Source organism: Monocercomonoides exilis (assembly GCF_001643675.1).
Source record: "Monocercomonoides exilis strain PA203 chromosome Unknown scaffold12-1864167, whole genome shotgun sequence".
Classification (NCBI taxonomy): domain Eukaryota; phylum Preaxostyla; order Oxymonadida; family Polymastigidae; genus Monocercomonoides; species Monocercomonoides exilis.
The window spans coordinates 362,527-376,242 of record NW_027150557.1 but is presented as its reverse complement, the minus strand read 5'-3'; the positions used below and the strand labels follow the sequence as shown (position 1 = coordinate 376,242).

Here is a 13,716-nt window from a genome sequence, read left to right as displayed (position 1 = left end):
CAGATATTCATTATTCAGAGACTCTTAATCATGAAAAAGAAATATTGTTTTCCAATATTTTATTCATTTCAACTGTTTCAAAAACGAATGTTTTGGACGAAATAAAGATAAAGATGTCTTTTGAAAGCCTTTTCGCTTTTCAATGTTCTTTTGTTGATGTTCAAGGGATATCTCCGATCCGAAATTTTTTTATGAAAAAATGTAAATTTGAAAATTATCATTCATGACCATCACATTCAATGTGATTTCCACATTTTTCATTAATAAATAAAGCATTATTTCCTCCTTATTATTGTCCAAAAATTGAAGCAAATGTTTTCGTGAGTCTGATAAAATTTATCTTTTTGAACAAACTTGATTTTATTGAAAATTTTTATGTATGTTTTTCAAATAAAGTTTGATTTAACACATCACAAGAATTGAAAATTCATTATTAGAGCATTTTGATAATTATTTTCGAAATAATTTTGTTTAAACAATAACTGCAGTTCGAAATGACGAAAAGAATTTTTTCTCAAATGGGATAATACTGACTTTCAAGCTATTTTTTTCGGAGTATAAAATCTTTATTTCACTCATTGCTTTATTTAACTTTCTCAATTTTTTTTATTAATTTAATTTTCTCATCCACAAACAAACATCTTTGATATTTTTCAAAGTGCTTTCAACCTCACACGCACAGATTGCGCAAAAAATACCGGACAAGATCAATTTCTCAATAACCGCAAGAGGAATAATTCTAACAATTTTCCTCAAAATACATCTCATCAGTACAAACTCAATTGATATGCAAAACTTTCAAAATAGCCTCATTTGTGCTCTGAGAAAATAAATGATTGAAATCTCGGGGAAACTCAAAATCCTATTTCTCAGAGATTTTAATCATTTGTTTTTTCTGAGCATAAATAAAGTTGTTTTGAAAGTCTCGTATGTCATGTGAGTTTGTATTGATGAGATATATTTTGGGGAAATTTAACAGAAATTTTCTTCTTGCTGTTATTGAGATATCGATCTTGTCCGGTATTTTTTACGCAAACTGTATTTCAAGAAATAATAACAATTTTTTTTTGCAAAAAAAAATTTGATTGCAAAAATAAAACAAAAAGTTCACAGTTTTTCTATAAAAAAGATTGCAGTTATTCATATCACCACAAACGTTTTTAATATTTCTGAAAAGTTGTTTCTGTTTACTTTTTGTATTAAAATGAAAAATGAATATTTTCATTAAAATTTCATTCCAACTCATCAAGAATTATTTTTGAATGGAAATAACAACATTGAAAAGCATTTATTTCCAGATGGTGAAATTTGGTTAATTGGAATGTTAATTTGAGTATTATATTCATTTTTCATTTCAACCCAAAAATAAAAGTCTTGAAATTTTGTAAAAAAAATAATTTCGAATGAACACTCAAAAGTGATAAGCGCAGTTAAGGACATATTTATTTTCATCACATAGAAAACATTCACAACTGTTTCAATTGATAGACATGCAACATATCAATGATATTTCAGTGAATGATGAAAAACCTTTTTTCCCAAATACGCAGAATAAAAAAATGATTTCAAAAAAAATACAAAAATATTTGTGTGACATTTATTTTATTTCATCAACAAATTATTGCACATTATCTTTTATTCAACCGAGAAAAGTTTTTTCGTGTTTATTGAATTCATAAAATTCAAATCACAACAAAACAAAACAAAAAAATATTTTTTTTCTTTTTTTTCGTTTTCTTTTTTCTTTTGAAAATGATTTATCACAAAATCCACAGAAAAACGATTGTTTCAAATATGCATCAATTGGAAAAGAGAATAATGAAAATGAAAAAAAGAAAAAAATTTTGTAAAAATGTTTTCATTTTATCCTTCTAATATTTAAGTTTTGCAAATGATTTAATGAAATGTTCAATTGTTATCTTAAATACATTTTGTCACAGTGGCATTATTTAATTAATATATTTATTATTTTCGATTTTGTTTTTTCATGCATGAAAAAATATATAAGGGGAAGATCAACATTTTAAATTGATTTTTTTAATTGCAGCTGACGCCATCGCACGAAGATGAATTCTCGTTCAAAAAATGATCCAGACTATTATTATGAAGATAGTTCCGATGATAATGCTGCTGAACAAGATGAAGCTGCCTCATCATTATTTGAACCTACATCAGATGGAGATTACGAAGAAGAATCTCCTTCAGATTTATTTCCAGAATCAGAAGATGAAGCATCTGAACAATCCGAAGTAGCTTCACCTTCGTTATCTTCTCCTTCGTCAACTCCACCCCCATCACCTCAAAAAAGAAAAAAAAGAGGAAAACAAGAATTCAATCAATTCTTATCTATAGAGCCAAAAGAGAGCAAGATTCAAACTAACGAAACGAAACAGGCACCCCCCCACTATGGAACACCAAGAATATTGAACGACAGAACATATATTATTTACAAAGGAAAAAGTTACTACATTCAACTTCCAAAACCAAAAGAAGTTCGAGCCAGAAAATCTTCATCAATGTCATTCCCGTGGGATGTTAAGCAAGCTCCAAGACCAGATCTTTATTGGACTTGGAATCCTGCTCATTTTAATCAAGAAGAACCTGATAATGATAATACAATCCCATTCCCGTACCCCATACAATTACTTGACCCTGATCTAACGCCAGAACTGCAAGATCCTAAATTAGATTTGCATGAGTTGGATTGCGCAAAAATTTCAAGCAATTTTCTAACTTCAGTTACATTGCCCATAAAAACGACTCGTCCTTCTTTAAAGATTCTGAATTTGTCTAAATCGCCAATAAGGATTCCTTTGAGCCCTGATGTCCCTCAACAGGCTCACGTTCCCGAAAGCGATGGATTGCTCTCAAGTCGAAGTGCAAAGTGTCCTTCGTGGTTCACTCCACCTTTTATCATCCACGGAGTCATTTCAATGACAAAGCAGCTGATCGATCTCGACCCAGCAAGCGAGCCTGCAGCACAGAGAATCGTTGCTGCGCGCAGATTTTGGACAACTCAAGCACTTCATCGCAACTGGACAGGCAATGTCGTCTTTTTGAATGCACCCTTTACGTATGTGGGAACTTTTGTCACTTACGGAGTGCGGCAATTCGATGCAGGGCACGCAAAGGAAATCTTCATGTTTGTCCGATTTGCTCCATCGTCTGCGTGGCTGCACGTTGCATGGAAGCATCCTAAATGCACAGCACTGTTATTTAACAAGCGAATGAAGTTTTGGAAAGGGCTTGCTGGAAAAAGATCCGAACATGTTACACAGGCTCCTGCGACAATGCCTCATGAAGTGGCATTGCTGTATTTTGGTGATAGAATTCAAGAATTTCGAAAAGCTTTTTCTGCATACGGGCCTATTACAAGATATAACAGATATATTGAACATATTCCCGAACTTGATTCAGAGTTGGAGGAAGAGAGCAACAATGATGATGATGATGATGATGATATTGGAAAAAATTCAGCAAATCAAATGTTTAAAGAAGAAATGATGGTCACACCTCCATCTTTGCCATTACGTTCTTCAACATTACAAAATGCAACAACATGAGCATGCATTAGAAAGTGTTATTGTTCAAGAAAAAAATTTGTTTTACTCAATTAAAGCTCAACTGCTGTTGATAAAAGGTAGAATGAAACATCATTTTACAAGCAAATAATATTTATTTATTTTTTAACGAAATTACAATTAATGATAGACCATTTAATAGAATTACAAATATGTAATTATGTGGAACTTCATATCAATTTCAACTGAACAAAGGGATTATTGATCACTTTCTTTAATTTCGGGTTTATAAATAAAACTAATTGTTAAAATATTTTATTATTGATAAAAAATTATTCATAAATTTAGAATGTCTTCAGGGAATTTGAAACAGCGCTTGGATGAAGTGAAATCACAAATATCTTCAAAAAAGAATCTTGAAGCTCTTGCAGATAGTATCGATGATATAATGACTGAAATATTTGAAGGAGATCTTCCAACAAGCGTAGAAGATTTGGTTTTTGTCAGTATGATTTTATTTGAATCGTTGTTTTTTTTCTAATTTTTCTACTTTTTTACAGGAGATGTTGCTGAAACAGGAGCTAGAATTGCAGCATACCAACCTAATATGGAATCATTTGTTAGATATTCAATGCAATTGGATTCATTGAACAAAAATAAACCGTGTGACAAAATTTCAATTTCTCCGTTTAATTTCAAAATGTTGTATTTTGTTATTCAGTCCTCTTCCACCTTCAGATCTTTCAATTCACTTGAAAGCAGTTTATTTATTTGCGATATTATCACAAAAAAAGTATTGAATTTTTGTTTTCTCTCTTTTATAAATCGCTCTTACAATTATAAAAGTTATTCATTATTTAATCTCCTCGCAGAGGCTTTAACATCAGCAGAAAAAAATACTCCATACATTAAATTTGCATGCGGAATATCTGATCAACTTCATGGGAGTGTCTATGAAACAGTATGAAGTCTTATATTTTACCAATTCATATTTTTTTCCCCATGAAAGCTTTGGATGATTAGAGAACAACTTCCATCTGATTTATTTGAAAAATTCTACGACATCTTATGTGAGAATCATAGGTTTGATTTTCTGTTTTTTTCGGAGGAAAATTTCTTGGAAATTAAATTTTTAATTAGAGATGAAATAGCAACTTATGTTGGGAAGGGATACATTTCGTTATCTTATGCAGATGCAGCCAAATTCCTTATCTTACCATCTCCTTCTGTTGAAACGATTCGTCCTTTGGCACAAAAACATGGATGGATTCTGAATGAAGCAGAAGGCAAAGTGTACTTCTCTGCCACAAGCTCAGCTTCTGCATCATCAAGCAGCAGTGCTTCTTCTTCGGAAGCTTCTTCGTCTTCTCGTCTTACCAAAAGCGTTGCTATGCCTTCCACACTTCCATCAAGGCAATTAATCAGAACTGCACTCCAAAGAGCTGCAGAATATGAACAGATTGTTTAAAAAATCAAAGGAGCAAGTAAAAAAAAAAAAAAATAAACAAAAGATAATTTTCCACTTTCACCATATTTCAATAAAAAATTTGTGTATTTTCTTTCAACCTTTCCAATTTTTCTTTTGTAATTTCTCTCTTTCCTTTAAAGCAAATAAATACGTGCAAGTCTGCCAATGCCACTGAAAGAAGGCATTTCTTCTGCAAAGCTTGCAGCAAGTTCACAAAAAAGCAGATGAAAAAAAAAAAAATATGAAAACATTGAATGCCGGAAACAGAATAGAATAACAAAATAAACGTTCAATAGAGGTTTCAAAAACCTTTCAAAACAACGCAAAGCGATAATTTTCGATTGTCATAACAGAATAAAATATTTATCATAACAATACAAACACTGCAACAGAAATGAAAAAAAAAAAAAATTGAAGCTAATAAGAAACAGATTTACAACAAATGTTCAAAGAGTATAAAATAAGGCACATGGAATTAGCACATTCGAAAATAACTTATTTAAATGAGATGGGAATAAAATATAAACAAAATAAAAAATTAAAAAAAGAAAAAGAGAAAAAGAAAATAAGAAAGACGTTGTTGAATTTATGGACTTAAATTCTATTTTTTTTCAATATTCCCATCAAAAATTTTTTCACAAATACAAACACAAAAAAATAAAAATAAAAACAAAATAAAAAAACATAACAAACAAGCCATTCAGCATTCCCTCCAAAATGCTCACTCCTTCTTCTACGACTTCACCGTCTTGTCGCACTGCCGATCGCTCATTTGCCCGTGTGCTGCCTCCAGCACAGGCTCCAGGCTGCCCGAGGCAGAGCGCTGGAGGGTCGACGTGAGGGAAGGCAGATTGAGCGACAGCGGCGACATCAGAGAAGAGCTGCTGTGTTGTGCGGAAAGCATCTTCCGCCGCGCAGGCTTCTGCATCTTCGTGGGCGAATACAGCGGAAGGGCAGACGACACAGCACTGCTCTTCCTCTTCCCTCCTGTTCCTCCTCCTCCTCCTCCAATAGCAGCAGAAGAACTAGCCACAACCAGCTGTGGCGAGGCAGCCGGCTCATTCGGAGGCGAAGCAGCAGGAGAGCCAGCGAAGGAGGCAGTAGACGAGGCAGAGATTGAGATAGAGGTGGCTGTGTGCTCAAAAGCAGAGTCTTCAGCCGACGAGTCCTCAGCAAAGTCGTCTGTTGAATGGCATCGTGTGTGGTGGGGCTGCGACGAGGCTGGCGGTGATGAGGCAAGGAGAGTGGAGAAGGAGGCACAGCAGCTGTCAGAACAGGACATGTCAGAAGAAGCAGAGGAAGAAGAGGAAGAAGAAGAGGAAGAAGAAGACAATATAAATGAGGATGGAGGTTGTGTGGTTGTGTCGCACAGAATGGGCTGTGTAGATGCCATCAATCGTGTTGTGGATGGGTGGCTGAGGGACGAATGAGATGCCGAGTGTCTCTTTTGGAGAGGAGGTATGTACATCTTTGGTGGTGTGTCTGAAGCACCAGATGTGACAGAGGAGGAGGAGGAGGAGGAGGAGGAGGAGGAGGAGGAGGAGGAAGAAGAAGAAGAAGAAGAAGAAGAAGAAGAAGAAGAAGAGACAGACGAGGCAGACGAGGAAGAAATAACAGAAGTGTTGGAGAGCACAGAGAAAGAAGCCGGGGGAGGAGAAGGCGCAGGTAGAACTGAAGTGGTTGGAGAAGGGGAAGATGAAGGGATATACAGAGAGATATCGCCCACATTGCGAGAAGAGGATGTTTTTGACAGGCTGTGAAGTGGAGCAGAGGAGTGGGCGAGTGCAACGATGGAGGAAGGGGGCTGCCCGCTGCACTCGCCATCTGCTGGCTGTGGAGGAAGCAGGATGAGCGGGGATGACTGGCCAGATGCGACAAAAGTGGCAGATGTGGCAGACAGAGCAGATATATTTGACATGTTTGACATGTTTGACATGTTGGAGAGGTTGGCAGTGCTGGGGGAAGGGAGAAGCGGAGAGAGAGGTGATCTTCTGTGCGAAGGGGACACATCGTTTGTGGACGGGACGTAGCTGCCCGACGGGAGAGGGGTGATGATGTTCGGCGGGTGCTCCACAAGCGGCAGGGCGTCTGTCGAGGCAGCCAGCACGCTCGACGAAGGAGACAGCGAGTGGAAGCGCCGCAGCGGCGGAGACACCGTCCGCGACGGCCTCCGCCCCATCTCATTCTCTTTCTCCTCTTTCTTCGTTGAGTGGTGCTCGCTCCTGGAATCGTCAGTCTCTTCGCAGATGTCTTCCCACACGTCGTGCTCTCTCAACGAGCTCGTTCGCGTCAGCCGCTTTGTCCTCAGCGTCTCTCTTTCTCTTTCTCTTTCTCTTTCTCTCTCCTGTGCCCGCCTCCCCATCTCCATCATCTGCTCAATCCCTGTCTGGAAGAGGTCGCTGCCTTCTCTGCTGTCCACCCTCCATTCATCATTACAGTTGCCATCTGCCTCACCCCCTCTATCTCTTTCTCTTTCTCTCTCTCTTTCTCTATCTCTTTCCTTCTCGTGCACACAGTCCTTCCACGAGAACGCAATTGTGCGTGCCATCTCTGTCTTAGGCAGGACAAACGACAGCGGCAGACTCGGCGACTGCTCCCCCAGCAGCCTCTCGCCGTCTCCGGCTGGCTCTTTCTTCTCTCTCTCTTTCCTCCCTTTCATCAGCACCACATTCGGATACCCCAATCCAGACGATTCATTGCAATGTTGCTGCTGCTGTAGCTGTAGCTGTTGTTGTTGTTGTGCCAGATGCTGTTTGGTTGGGCTGTTATTGTTGCTGCTGCTGCTGTCTTTCTTCATTCGAGGCATTTGTGGCGATGATGTCGGTCTGTTGCTCACCCTCTGCGGAGACAGAAGCTCAAGAGACGCTTTGCTGCCTGGCTGGTTGCTGTGCATCTGATTGATCTGATTTGCCTGCTGCTGTAGTTGTTGCAGTTGTGTCTGTGATTGTTGCTGCGACTGCTGCTGCGTAGAAGCAGCGTGTCTCTCTTTGTCCTTCTGTGTCTGCAGGAACAGCCAGGGGACGCTCCTCTTCTTTGGTAGTGTCTTGTTCTTGTTCTGCTGCGAGGCTTCGTTCTCTGCCTCGTCGAAGGAGATGTCGACCACATGCACAGCATCCCTCTCTGGCTGGCAGATGGGCTCGCGGGTGAATGGCACGAAGAAGGCGGTGGGGGCAGAGCGCTTGGGAGAGGAGACAGACGAGGAAGGGGCATACTGAGGGGTGTATGGGTGGGGTGAGTGAGGTGGGGAGACGGAGGATGGGGTGGTGGATGCAGAGGAGGAGGAAGAGGAGGAAGAAGGGGAGAGGTCAGAGGTGAAGGTGGGGAGGGTGACGCAGGAGGAGGAGCTGGTGATGGGACCAGGAGAGGGAGAAGGAGAGGGAGGGAGAGGAACAGGAAGGGGAAGAGTCTGAAATGTTGCAGTGGATGAAGTGTAAGGAGGGCAGACCATCAATTGCTGGTGCTGCTTCTTTGAAGGTGAAGTGGTGATGATTGAAGAAGAAGAAGAAGAAGAGGGAGAAGAGGAAGAAGAGGAAGAAGATGATGATAAGGAGGAAGAGGAAGAGGAAGCAGAAGCAGAAGAGGATGTTGGTGAAAGATGTGAAATGTTTGCAGAAGACGGAGAAAACGCCGAGGGAAACGAAACTTGGGAGCTGCAAGAAATAAGAAGAGGCTCCGGGCGAAGAGAAGGAGAGAGGTCTGAAGTGTTCAGCAGAGTGGGAGAAGGAGAAATGCTCAGCTTCTGCCTTCGCTGTGCAGCTGGCTGCTGTTGTCTGTGTGGTGACAGACGCTGCGACCTTCGCTTAACTTTCTCTCCTTTTTCACTTTTTTCACTTTTTTCTGTCTTTTCGTTCTCTTTCCGTTCAGCCCCGTCGCCCCGTTTGAGCGAGCCACCTGCATCTGCTCTGTCTGCTTTGTCTATTCTGTCTCCGCTGTCTGCCAAAGACACCAGAAGAGGCTCTTTTCTTTGGAGACCTTCCCGAGTCACGCCATACAGTGTCATCATCTGCGACACATCTGCTCTTTGGAACAGGGCTTTGATGGTCAGCCGCTTCTTGACATCTCGTTCGAGAAGCAACGAAGCAATTTCACGGAGCGACGAGGAGACGCTTTCAGACAGCGGAAGTGGGGTTCCTTCAAGAATCTTCACTACCAACGCTCCCTGTTAATGTAATGGAATTATTATGATTTTGTTCAGCAGAATCCAAAATGAACATTATACATTGATGATTGATAGACAACAAATAAAATAAATAAATAAAAATAAATTACAGTAAAATGCACAAAAATATTAGACTTATCCAAACTTGATTTGTCGCTTCAAACGGTCTTTTTAATGAACAGAGTTCATATAATATACATCCAAGCGCCCACATATCCACTTCCTTATTATAAGGTTGGGACAAAAGCAATTCCGGAGAAAGATAATATGGAGTGCCAACAACTGTAGATGAAAGAGAAGATGTTGAAAGAAGTTTCTTTGCCACTCCAAGATCACCAATCTTTAATCTATAAGATACAAAAACAATAACATTTACAAAAAAATAATGCACTAAAATGGCAAACTCGAAATTATTTCCAATGAATATATTTTGTGTCTTTATATCACGGTGAATAATTGCCTTATTATGTATGTCTAAAAAATCATACAAAAAATTAAAGAATTGTTGAAACAAGCTGCCAAACCTTGCAAGCCGCAACATATTTGTAAAAACATAGTCCAAATTTCACAATTTTCAAAAGGCACATTTTCTTTAATTTGTTTCTTTTATTAATAAATTCGAATTGTTATAAATTCTATTTTGAAGTTAAAAAATGCAAACTTGAATTTTATCGTGAAGAGTCCCATTCGGAGCATACTCCATCACAATGTTTAATATTTCATCAGTAAGAAATGAGTCATAGTATTGGATTACAAAAGGAGAGTCAATTGATGCAAGAAGATGAACCTCATTAAGAGCACTTTCTTGTTCCGCTCTATACGATTCAAAAAATATGAAAAAAGTTAAAAATATCAAAGCCAAAAAAATCAAAAAAATTATCAAACTCTGTAAGGTCCGTTAGGTCAATTTGTTTCAGGCAATATAATTTCTCATCTTTTTTTCGGCGAACTAAGAATACTTCTCCATGAGAACCACGTCCAAGTCTTTTAATTCGTTCAAAATCTTGCAAGGTGGACGTGCTCATGAGGAACGCTTCAAGTACTGTAATCTAAAGAACAATCAACGGAATAATACAATAATAAAGGGTAAAAATTCCTTTAATTTGTATATTATGGAAACCCAAACAAAAAAGGAACCTGAGCCATCTGGATCAGGGGATCCATCTTTATATGTACCCCCTTCAGCTTCAAAATGGTATAAACAATATGTAACTGCGCGTGTTTTATGGAATGAAGGTATCCAGATGATTTTGGAGAGATCAAAAATTAAAGCAGGTGAAGAACCACCTCATAAGGATAAAAAGAAAAAAATTGCTTCCACAGAAGAAGAAAAAGAATCTGAAAGCTCATCTGACGAGGAAGTCACTCCTCCTTCGGATGAAGTCATTCTTCATTATCTTGCACAAGCAATTAAGCTGGATATGTACGCTCTCTATGTCAATGTGACAAATTCAACCGCGTTATTTCAATTTATTGGAGATTTGGAAGATGAAGGCTTCGAAGATAACCAAGAATTATCCCTTTTTGCCGCGTATTTATATTTAGTCGGTCAGCAAAGAGCAGAAGCAGTTGAAGAGTTGGATACAGCAATATCGTTGAATTCAAAGGAACCTTTTTATTATTTTATTAGAGGAGGTGTCCATTCTTCCATGGGAAATATCGACAAAGCTCTTCAAGATTTTGAACAAACAGTTAGTTTGGCGCTTTCTTCGAATATTTCGAGTCCGTTAAGTTCAACAACTGCAATATCTGATGAAAACGTTGGAATGAATTCATTTGATACGAATCCTTATAGATATCATTTTCTTCTTGCGAAATTTATTTATCAGCATCAACTTTATGAAGTAATAAATAAATTATCTCCCTCCTCGGATGCACTAATTCCAAAACTCATTTCGCTATTACCAACATTATGCAGAGTTATGAATCTTCTTAAAATGTTTATAACAAACATACCAACTGATCATCCTCAAATGAGTGAGGCTTATTATCTTTTAAGTGCTGTTGTGGCCGATGCAGCTTTCTTCTCTGCACTTGCTCAAATTTCCGATGCTCATTTGAAAGAAAACTCAGAGGAGAAAGAAAAAGATGAAGGAGCAGAGGTTAATAGCTACAAATTGCTTATGGAGGAATCCGAGAAAATCGAAAAACTCGATGATCATATTTATTCAACTTCTTTGGAAACATCAACAACCACTTCGTTGTCTTCTTCAACAGCGCCTTCTTCTGCAACTCCTTCTTCTTCGACAATGCCTTCTTCTTCGACAATGCCTTCTTCTTCGACAATGCCTTCTTCTTCATCAGTTCCGTCATCCTCGGCTTCTGATGAACTTATTCCAAAAACTTTTTCTTCATTATTTGAATTATCGCAATCTTCGAGCGACGTTCCTACTAGACCAACAAAATTTTCGTCCTGTCGCCCAATTATTAAAAAAGGAAACGAATGCCGTCTTCTTCTTGTTGCAGTTGCCAAAAAAGATTCAGAATATATTGCGCCTCTAGAGTCAATCACAGCAACCATGAAAATTGCTGCTGAACGATTGAAAGCCGCAGAGGCAGTTTTCCCGCAAACAAAAGAAAATTGAATCTAAAATATCAAGATTTTTTGCCAATACGCTTCTTTTTGCAACACTTCACACTCTAACTCACCTCATTTCACTTCACATGAATAAAGAAACAAAAAAAGAGTTTTTATTTTTCCGATTGTTGCTCCTCTTATAAAAATAATGACAAAATTCAAAATCCACGTGATATGAGAATTCCATTATAACATGAACCATCTCTACAACGCGGATAGTTTGATGCGATGAACAGATTATGCAGTCTTCTTCTTTGAGACACCGATTGTGTGTCCGTGACGACCAGTGGTCTTTGTGTGCTGTCCACGCACACGGATTCCTCTCATATGACGCAGACCACGATGGGCTCTGTTGAAATAAACGCCAGTCAAATTGCGTTCAACAAAACAAAAATGATTTGCCAGAAAAATACAAAACAAACCTGATTTTCTTGAGACGTTCAATAGCATCACGGATGTGGATATCAACTTGCTGTGAAGTGGCGTGGGATGATGTTCCGTCCTTGATATCACGGCGATGGTTCAGGAAGTATTCTGGAATCTTGTGGTCAAGTGGGTTCTCAATAACCTTGATCAGACGGTCAATCTCGCTCTGTGTCAGTTGACCAGCTCTGAGAAAAATATTTTGCACGAATATTTCGGAATTCAAAAAGTCAGTTCATCAAAAACAGGATTTAATAACAAAAATTAAAATTTCGAACAAAAATCAAACCTTTTTGTGGTGTCAACGTTGGCGCGTTTGCACACGAGGGTGGAGAAACGACGGCCAATACCTTTAATTGCAGTAAGGGCATAAACAACATTCTCTGTTCCGTTGATGTTGGTGTTAAACACACGAAGAATGTGCTGGAAGTTTTCTGGAGCAACAAGAGTCTACACAAAAATTAATTATCAATCAATACATAATAAATATATTTTAAATAAAAAACACAATGCTAATGTCATTCTATGAACATTCAAAAAGAAATAATACCATCTTTAATTTCTCTGATCTATCCTCTCAATTCAGGATTTTTGTTTTTAATATCTTATGCTAATTTTGATCAAATTGATAAATATTGAAATATTAATTTTTAATCAAATATTCTTCTGTTCGTATTTTCAGAAAATTAAACGAAGTGAATGTACGCAACAAATAGCGAAAGATAAGTGTGGAGCGAGATAAAAAGAAATGCATAGATCAAGAAACACAATAACTTTCAGGTTTGAAAGATCCCTTAGAACGGATAATCTAAGAAAAAATATTGTTTACATTGATATAAAAACAGAAATTATAAACAAAATAAAGAAAATTCAAAAAAAATTTTTTAACAGTTTAATTTTCATACCACCCATCTTCGTTCTCATAAACACTGAAAGAATTGCATAAGAAAGCACAAACGAAACCAATCCAACAATTTGTACAATGGAATTTGTAGATGCTATCATAATAAAAGATGCTCCTAAAATTTTATGTTATAAAAATTTCATTTTTCAGATTGCATAACAAATATACTCAAACCAGCCAAAACGTAAAAGAACCCCGCCGAAAATCCTTCAAGAACAAATTGTGAGCTGATTCCCCCACGATGAACAACAACAGGATAAACAAGGCCAGTCATTGGATCCTAATAATAGGAAAAATATCTTTAATTAATTTTAGAAAAAACAATAATCATACTCTTTCTTGCCCCATAGATGGTGGGCTGTTGATTATATCATAGAAAATACCCGAAAATATTATATATGCAGAAAATGTTAGGAGTGCAACCACAACATAGAAATTTGGTGTAGACAATGATCCGAAGCGAAGACGCAAGTTAGGTGGACGAAAGACTTTTGTATACGCTTTTTCTACTGGCTTGGAAACGCTATGAGGCAAAAGTGATAACGGCATTTTCACTTTCCAAAAAATGAATAAAGTGATAACCTTTTATGGTGTGGATCAATAAGATCAATTTTAAAAAATTGTGAAAAAAACATTTTTTGGAGCTATTCAAGCACTTTTTGA

At 37.7% G+C, this 13,716-nt stretch overlaps 5 protein-coding genes across 5 annotated transcripts; 2 read left to right on the top strand and 3 right to left on the bottom strand.

The window, feature by feature from the left end:
* Positions 1-2,066: 2,066 nt before the first annotated feature.
* Positions 2,067-3,563, top strand: MONOS_17291 (uncharacterized protein; the record flags this gene model as incomplete). Its single annotated transcript, XM_067870197.1, has 1 exon — positions 2,067-3,563. One exon carries the CDS (start codon positions 2,067-2,069, stop codon positions 3,561-3,563), a length of 1,497 nt encoding a protein of 498 aa, XP_067731102.1.
* Positions 3,564-3,781: 218 nt separating this feature from the next.
* On the top strand, positions 3,782-5,086 carry MONOS_17290 (putative 26S proteasome regulatory subunit N12). The gene is made up of 7 exons (XM_067870196.1): positions 3,782-3,805; positions 3,870-4,027; positions 4,082-4,184; positions 4,243-4,314; positions 4,368-4,482; positions 4,531-4,604; positions 4,662-5,086. Exons 2-7 carry the CDS (start codon positions 3,871-3,873, stop codon positions 4,987-4,989), a joined length of 849 nt encoding a protein of 282 aa, XP_067731101.1. The 5' UTR covers positions 3,782-3,805; position 3,870; the 3' UTR covers positions 4,990-5,086.
* A 636-nt stretch (positions 5,087-5,722) lies between these two features.
* On the bottom strand, positions 5,723-10,294 carry MONOS_640 (putative protein kinase; the record flags this gene model as incomplete). The annotated part of the gene is made up of 7 exons (XM_067876631.1): positions 5,723-9,148; positions 9,294-9,495; positions 9,553-9,622; positions 9,673-9,751; positions 9,810-9,963; positions 10,034-10,197; positions 10,286-10,294. 7 exons carry the CDS (start codon positions 10,292-10,294, stop codon positions 5,723-5,725), a joined length of 4,104 nt encoding a protein of 1,367 aa, XP_067731100.1.
* A 1,531-nt stretch (positions 10,295-11,825) lies between these two features.
* Positions 11,826-12,729, bottom strand: MONOS_641 (putative 40S ribosomal protein S18). The gene is made up of 4 exons (XM_067876642.1): positions 12,700-12,729; positions 12,439-12,599; positions 12,149-12,337; positions 11,826-12,075 (listed from the first exon to the last, which is right to left on the bottom strand). Exons 1-4 carry the CDS (start codon positions 12,700-12,702, stop codon positions 11,964-11,966), a joined length of 465 nt encoding a protein of 154 aa, XP_067731099.1. The 5' UTR covers positions 12,703-12,729; the 3' UTR covers positions 11,826-11,963.
* Positions 12,730-12,796: 67 nt separating this feature from the next.
* Positions 12,797-13,639, bottom strand: MONOS_642 (putative Oligosaccharyltransferase complex). The gene is made up of 4 exons (XM_067876653.1): positions 13,387-13,639; positions 13,228-13,333; positions 13,055-13,168; positions 12,797-12,957 (listed from the first exon to the last, which is right to left on the bottom strand). The coding sequence occupies exons 1-4, from the start codon at positions 13,600-13,602 to the stop codon at positions 12,944-12,946; spliced, it is 450 nt and encodes a 149-aa protein (XP_067731098.1). The 5' UTR covers positions 13,603-13,639; the 3' UTR covers positions 12,797-12,943.
* Positions 13,640-13,716: the final 77 nt, after the last annotated feature.